This window comes from Kryptolebias marmoratus, linkage group LG15 (genome assembly GCF_001649575.2).
Source record: "Kryptolebias marmoratus isolate JLee-2015 linkage group LG15, ASM164957v2, whole genome shotgun sequence".
In the NCBI taxonomy this organism is placed as follows: domain Eukaryota; kingdom Metazoa; phylum Chordata; class Actinopteri; order Cyprinodontiformes; family Rivulidae; genus Kryptolebias; species Kryptolebias marmoratus.
The window spans coordinates 31,834,474-31,842,795 of NC_051444.1; the positions used below are offsets into that span (position 1 = coordinate 31,834,474).

At 40.4% G+C, this 8,322-nt stretch overlaps 1 protein-coding gene across 5 annotated transcripts in view; it reads left to right on the plus strand.

The window, feature by feature from the left end:
- vps13c (vacuolar protein sorting 13 homolog C) overlaps positions 1-8,322 on the plus strand; it is a 141,917-nt gene that overhangs the window by 57,188 nt on the left and 76,407 nt on the right. For all 5 annotated transcript variants that reach the window (XM_025010947.2, XM_025010945.2, XM_037979977.1 and 2 more), the window contains one exon: positions 7,524-7,828. In XM_025010947.2, coding sequence (XP_024866715.1) covers positions 7,524-7,828 — 305 coding nt within the window. The remainder of the gene's footprint in view (positions 1-7,523; positions 7,829-8,322) is intronic.

The window sequence follows — 8,322 nt, forward strand, 5'->3', positions numbered from 1 at the left end:
AAAGCTGTTGGTTGGTTAAACTAATTATCATTATTCATAATAATATACTGGAACAAAAAGTCATAGCTGAAAAAGCGTTTCATTATTCAATTTTTATTGATGTTAGACGATGATCCGATGCATGTAAAATTAATAAGGTGACGAAACACTCCGGTGGCCCCCCCACCTAGAAAATGAATCCGGCGCCACTGGTTTGAGATCCTGTCTTTTAATGTCCCAAACAGGATCAGAGACCAGGGACAGCCCTGGCAGAGCCCAACCCACACCTAGAACAAACTCGATTTTGTGCAGAGGATGTGGACACAGCTCCTGCTTTGGTTATACAGGGACCAGACAGACTTTAACAGTGACCCCAGCACCCCATATTCCTGCAGCAATTTCAGAACATGCCTTGGAGAACACAATTATGAGCCTTTTCCAAACCCACAAAACACAAGGGACACTACTTTAGCAACTCTGCAAGGTTAAAAATCTGCTCAACTGTTTCATGGCCAGGACTGAAGCTGCCCATCACTAATGGTCCAGTCAAAGTCCAAAACCTTAGTCTGATTGAAATGCTGTGGCGGCATCTTCAGAGAGCTGAGCAGAAACCAATGTCTGCAAACCTCAATGAACTGAAGCAAGAGTGAAAAGCAGACTGGACCAAAACGCCACAACCTTGTTAGAAACTAAGAAAATCCTACAGAAAACCACTACTGAGAGATCTTTCTGTTAATTGAGGGTCTACAAACTGCTAGATCAGGGGTTAAAACCAGTTTTTCACTCAGCTTTTCCAGTTTTGCTTCATTTTTGTTTAAATAATAATGACGTAGTGAAATCTGTTGTGTGTTTTGGTCACTTGAGGTTAGATTTGAATAATTTTAAAACCTGGTAAAGACCAGATCAGTATTAATTTGTCCTGGTTTGCTAAACCCCTGAATTGAAAGAGGGTGGACTTTCTTTTTTCGTCATCAGTAACTTCAAGAATGGGAACCTGGTCAGAACAAACTCTGTTTACACATTCCTAGGAAATTCGCTCATAAAATGATTTTCTCGGGGCAGGAATTCTGCTGGATCCCCCGGTCCAGGTTTATGTTTGCTCTCATTCTTCTGTAGCAGATTCAGACACCTACTGGTTACTGTGCTGTATTGCCATAGTAACAAATAATGAAAACCTAATCTTTCACCAGTTATTTCTCTTTGAAAATAACCAATATCTTTATATTAAAACTACATTGTTCATTTTTGTGTTTACGGTCTGTTTATTTAAGGCCTTGTCCACACAGGAATGGTTTTTGTGAATAAGTCAAAGTTGTTTTTTTTTATGGTTTCAGCCTTGCATCATGGAGACAGTCTTTAAAGACCTCCTAAACAGTATTTTGTGAAATGGGATTTCAGAGTGAGAAAGTTTTTAAACATCATCATTTTGTCTGAACAGCCTATACAGTCTTTTTGAAACTATGTTGCCATAAACCCACCTTTAACCTAACCTACAACCAGGGGTGGAAATTAGCACCCGCCACCGGCCAAATGCAGGTAAATATTTGAAGTGGCGTGTGAATTTGATCAACACACACACCACTGTGGCGGGTTGGCAATTTGAACAGAAAAGATGTTATTTGTCCTCTTGACATATAGAGGGCAGCAATGTGCTCGAGTTGCTGCTAAATGCAAGAAGGAGAAAAGTCTAACAGACACTCATTACCAGTTGGTAGCGGTATTGATTCCTTCAGTTGTTTACCAACCACCAATAAAAATCAAGAAGAAGAAAAAGAAACAGTTTGTGGAGTAGCATTAGCAATGTGGCGGAACATTTCGGGAGTTAAGCGGGTGGCAGACAACAAAAATATTTTTCAAGAGTACTCGAGGGAAGAACCAAACATTAAACAACGTTTTTTTTAAAAAACTAAATCAATGACGTCATGACGTCGGTCAGTGTGCGTTCGCACCTACGGCCGGTGATCTGACAATCTGTGCTTCCTCGTCAGATTTTCCTACCGTAGCACGGCTAAACAGCTATGTCTAACGGTCGGTGCTACCCGTCAAAAACTGCTACCGTCATGTTTACAAACCAAAAACTATAGAGGTTCGTGTTAATGTTAAATATCATCGGATACTGAAGTGGAAGCTTAGGAGTTATGCTTAGCATAGCATTGGAACAATTTATATCCATGACGAAAACCTTTATAAAACCACAAAAATCACTTCCTTCATCAGAATATCCTACCTGTTAAATATAAGCGGGTAGCACAAATAGATCTATGCATTAAAAGCAGCAAGTGTCTAAAAAAACATTACAACTTACATACAAAAACTTACAAAAGCACAAAAAAATACTTCAAAAACACTCCACAGAAATAAATTTCACTTGTCTGATTTTTTTTAATGTAAAGATATGCATCTTTTAATGGTTTAAAATAAAACAATAAAATAAGAAAAATCTAGTTATTTCCATGCAGTGTCCAGAAAAAAAGTGTTGTTCAGCTTGTAGGGCACCACAACTGCTTCCACCCACCTCGATCATCATCATCATATGAAATATTTTTTTGTCACAACAAAAAATAGTGGCTGGTAAAATATTTTGTCCACCAGCCAAAATTTTTCATTTCTACCCCTGTCTACAACTCAAGTATGACAGACAGAAAAACAACAGATTACATGCTTGTGTTTGTGGTGCAGACACTAGTTTAGTTTTCCACTACAGTAAAACCTTCTTTTACTGTATTACTTCATTAAACAGACAAGACTAATGAACAATAACAACTTTACATAAAGTAGAGCAGAAATCCCCCTATATTTCATCAAATAATCCAAGTCCAAAAAGGTTTTTGTCTTTTTAATGAACTGTCAACAATACAAAAAAATGTTTCAATAAAACAGCTACACTATTCATTAGGTATACGTTTAAAAACTGGGAAATGGTATTAGCTAGTGTATAAAAATATATAAAAGATGTATCCTGATTTTCCTTAACATCAAGAGAAAAACCCTTCTCTCAATCTGTCCCTCGCTGGATACTGGGCTTGCAAAAAGTCCATTAAGTCCACATATTCGGACTGACATGACTCCCAGTCAACTCTCACTGTGGTGGTGTAGTTTAATCTGACCCAAAGATGTTCCACTCAGTCATCAGTCCACAGTCCACAGGCCTTGTGTTTATAGCGTAAGCCACACACACACATATATATATATGTATATATATAATTTTGAAGAAGGTGCACAAAGTGGCACACAAGGTGACCGTCTGGACTCAGTGTGTCGCTCAGCTAAGCGCATCACCACTCTGCCACTGTGCACCACATACACACAAATGAGTTTTGTGAAGGGGCCTTTACAGTACTCCCTACTGGCCTTATACTTACAATTTGGATCATTTTCTGTTACCATGGGGAAGAAAACATGTCTAGAAATGGTGCTGTTTTCATGAGAATAGTTTTAGAAACAACAAATAAAAAGAATGCTGGATACTAAATGTTCTTGTGTGGACAAGGTATAAATGTGTTAGTTATTTGTTGTGTGTTTGCTGTTGATTTGTTTAGATGATTGTGGTTCTTGTTGATTGCATTTTGACTGTCACAATAACTGATAGTAGAACTTCTGTGAGGTTAATATTCATTAGTTTAAAAGCCGATGCAGCACAGGTTCATAAGCCTCTCTGGCATTCTGTCAGTCACAGCAAGAAGCAGCGCAGGACATCTGATTTAACTTAATGTCACTTTCAGTCAGTTCTGATCTTTCTTATTGAAGTTTGTGATTTAGTGCTGAAGGATTTTCCTGCAGAACATGACCTGACTGCAGCATTGGTGTGGACTGCAGGCTGCTTTCAGATTTAAATCAGTTTCTTCAGTTGCAGAACCAAACTGTTCATTGGTTGTTCAGGAGTTCACAGCTGCTGTTTAGGTCTGTTTTCTGTTAAATGTTGCATATTTTTTCTATGTAGTTTGTTGTCTAATGTCTCTTGTGTTATTGGTATGTTTTATTTTTGCAGGCTTCTTTTAGCATTCAGTGTCCGTCTGCTGATGAGGTACAGCATCCAGCATGCAGCTTGGAACTGTATCAAACCTTGTGCTTTACCTTCACCCAGTGATACCACTGCACTCTCAGTCCACACTAAAACTCATCAGATTTAAAGTTCCACAGAGATGCAGTCTCTGTGAACCGGTTAACCTTGACTTTTGTTAAAGTTAACAAGCTGGATGATCTGATCTTATTGTGACTCAGAAATAGAAAAAGAATAACAAACCAAATAAACATGCATGCTCTTGTGCATGTTCACAAGAGTTCGAAGAAAACAAGAAACGAGTTTATGTAATAGAGATGTATCTCCACCTATCACACTGACAGTAAAGACTTGGTGCGTTAAAGGGCTATCTCACTGGGCTGTGACTGTTAAAGACTAGTTGGCAAATGGACTTTGCAAGGGAGTGTCCAAAATGTCTTGAAACCTTTGCAGGGATTCTCAATTTTCTCATGTGAGTTTTTGCAAAAACTTTGTCACTTGAAATTTAAACATATTCAAAGAAATTGTGTAGTAATTTTCTTCTCAAAACAGTTGCAGAGTTCTCATGGGTGTTTCAAACCCTTCTCAATTTAGTTTCAATTATTCTAGAGCGCTAAAGCTATATTTGGACTCCTGTCCGGGAAGATCCCCTTATCACTAAAAACATGTCCAGGTTTGAAAATGACACTGATAATAAATAATAGTTATTTTTTTAAAATAAATTGGTCCAAATCTGTCTGTCTTCATTTCTAAAGTGTACTCCATTAGATTAAATCATAAACATGGGGATGGGTACAATGGAGCCAACGTGGGTACAATGATGGGTGAAGATGGGCAACATAAAATCGAGCATGAATAGAGAATAAAGTTTTGCAAGAAGTTTACACTAAATTAGGCCAAGAATGGTCATATAAAACATGGCCGCATGACTCACTGGTTGCTTTGTCTAAAACACTCATAATTCAACACTCACAGCCCAGTGAGATAATTCTCGAAAAGACAATACATATTCTGAAGTTTTAAACCTTTCAAGTTTTTACTGTTTCCAATCAGCCATAACATTATACTGCTACTTGCTTAATATTGAATAAATCCCAATTTTTAAACCAAATCACTCCTGATCTGCCTCCTGGATTCCCGTGGACCTCTAAAGGTCTCCTATGGACCTTTGAAGATTTGCTGTGGTATCTGGCTCTGATCTGTCAGCAACAGATCTCTTATGTCCTGGAAGTTGTTTGGTGGAGCCACCATAAAGGGGTCTTTACTCAGAACATCCCTCAGATGCTTGATTGGACTGAGATTCTGAGAATTGGAGCACCTCCAGCTGCTTGTTGTGTTTCTCAAATCATTCTTGAAGCATTTCTGGAGATTGGCAGCAAGCATCACCCTGCTAAAAGAGGCCATTACCACTGGGGAATACAGTTTCTTTGGGGGAGTGCCTTGGCCAGCAACAATGCTTAGATAGGTGTTACTTGTCAAAGGAACATCCACATGAATGGCAGAAGCCAAGGTTTACAAGCAGAACTTTGTCTGAAGCATCACACCTACCCTGCTGACTCATCTATTTCCTATAATGCACCTGGTATAATGGTCTCCTTACATAAGAGATGCACATTACCCACCATCCAAATGATCCATTAGACCAGACCACCTTCTTCCATTGCTCAATGTTCCAGTCTTTATTTTTTCCATTTTAGTAGTTTTGGTTGGTGGATCTGGGTCAGCATGGGCACACTGACCTGTCTGCAGCTACACTGACCCAAAACCAACAAACTGGGCTGATTCTGATACCTTTCTAGTCACTTATCAGAACCAGAAGAAACTTCTTCAGAACTTTGAGATACAACAGCTGTTGTGTGGGTGCAGAAGACACAACCACTATTTTTAATGTGGTTATAATATTATGGCTGATTGGTGTTTAAAAAATAATTATAATAAATAAACAAAATCCTGTCACTCAATTCTAAAAAACTGGATCATCTTTAAACTCACCTTCATCTCTGCTGCAAGTTTATTTTCAGTATAATAAACATATATTTGAAAAACAGTTAGTTAATAGGTGGAAACTAAGTTTAAATACAATAGTTTTATACATGAGATTATGGATTATGACATTTGTGGCCAACATTGTTTATCGAAAGGTGAGGAGCAGGTAGAGTAGAATCAGGAGAGGTGGAGAGCAGGTAGAACAGAGCCTGAAGAGGTGGAGAGCAGGTGAAAGGCACTATGTAGAGGTGGAGAGCAGGTGAAAGAAACTATGTAGAGGTGGAGAGCAGGTGGAGGAGACTCTAGAGAAGTGGAGAGCAGGTGAAAGAGAGCCTGGAGAGGTGGAGAGCCAGTAGAGGAGACTTGGGAGAGGCAGAGAGCAGGTAGAACAGAGCCTGAAGAGGTGGAGAGCAGGTGGAAGAGAACCTGGACAGGTGGGGAGCAGGTGGAAGACACTATGTAGAGGTGGAGAGCAGGTGGAGGAGAATCTAGAGAAGTGGAGAGCAGGTGAAAGACACTATGTAGAGGAGAGCAGGTGGAGGAGACTCTGGAGAAGTGGAGAGCAGGTGGAAGAGAGCCTGGAGAGGTGGGGAGCAGGTGGAGGAGAGCCTGGAGAGGTAGAGAGCCAGTAGAGGAGACTTGGGAGAGGAAGAGAACAGGTAGAACAGAGCCTGAAGAGGTGGAGAGCAGGTGGAAGAGAACCTGGACAGGTGGGGAGCAGGTGGAAGACATTATGTAGAGGTGGAGAGCAGGTGGAGGAGAATCTAGAGAAGTGGAGAGCAGGTGGAGGAGAGCCTGGACATGGTGGTGTAGGCTTTGAGTTAAGGAGAAATGGAAATGTGCAGGAATAAGACAGAATATCTGTTTGTGAAAGAATTGTATTGCATTGTTTTATTAATAATATGACAGTAGATTTATTTTTCCTCTGTTGAGTCTTTTCAATGAGTGTGTTTTAAATGCTCCACCTTTCTCCTAACTATGTTAATGGATGTAAGACAAACTGACAATATGGAAACAGATGGAGCGATGAAGAAATGTTTTTCATGCCCAACATGCAACAGTAACCAGACCTCACTACCTTCATATGTGCTATGCAACTCACTCAGCCGCCATCAGAAAACTCATTCTCCCACTGCTGCGCTTCTTCAGTCACATGATCTCTGTCTGTGTGACCTCACTTTCTGCCCTAAAATGTTTCTGAACTCATTCTTGTTTCATAGATGTGGAACATTGTGATATGAACCTTCAGTCAACTTGAATTTCTGCTCAGACAACATCCCAAATTAACATCAAAGCTTTTATTCTTCATGAGGGTAAAGTTTTTGTTAAATGTCTAAAATCAGAATTTAAAGCTAAACTATGAACACAGAGACAGTTGTGTACTCATGGTTCATATTATTCTGTTGTGTTTATGGAACAGAAACAAGCCTGTGTGATCCGTGCAGGCAGTGAACGCCTCACGTCGGTCCTCTGGTTTGCTCCTTCATGGCGGCTTGTAAGCTCTTTTCGTGTCATACTTGTGGTTTTGTCATCTCACTCCTGATTGGCTGTTTTTCAGATGTTTGTTGACAACTTCCAGACAGCTAAAGAAGCTCTTAGCACTGCCACGTCTCAGGCAGCAGAGAAGGCAGCTTCCAGTGTTCGAGACTTTGCCCAGAAGAGTTTTCGTCTGTCTATGGACATCAGGCTGAAGGCCCCACTCATCATCATCCCTCAGTCCTCCACCTCCTATAATGCCTTGGTGATTGATCTGGGCCTGATCACAGTGGGAAACAGCTTCTCCCTGCAGGCGGCTGAAGGCTTTTCTCTGCCAGCTGTGCTGGAGAAGATGGATGTCAAGCTGACACAGCTGAAACTCTGCAGGTATCAACATCAAACTTCATCTACACCAAGTGTGGGAGAGGAGGAATGATCCTGGAAACGGTTCATAGATGAGTACAAAATCTGTCATGACCAGAAAAATCAGCAGCAATGAAATTATGTTGTTCTAAAGTTGCGTTTCTCAACGGGGGCGATACCGCCCCCTGGGGGCGTTGAGAGGATGACAGGGGGCGCTGGCAGCAATATTTTCCAGAAGGGGGCGCTGATATTCTTTTGGGGGGCGTTTGCTTGAAGGTAAAGTTTACACCAAAGATTCACAACAATATCAGTTTAAACTTTGAAATACTTGCAAAAATATTGTGACCTAAAACATTAAAACCGGCACAGAACTGCAGCTGTATCAATGGTGCAGCTCCGTGCTGCCTTCAGGAGAACGGGACATCAGATTATCGTTTTTATAATTTGTCCCACATGGCAGTTACTTTGTAAACTCTGAGAAAAGAATGCTCTCTTTAGTGGTATTTCCCTTGGAATTA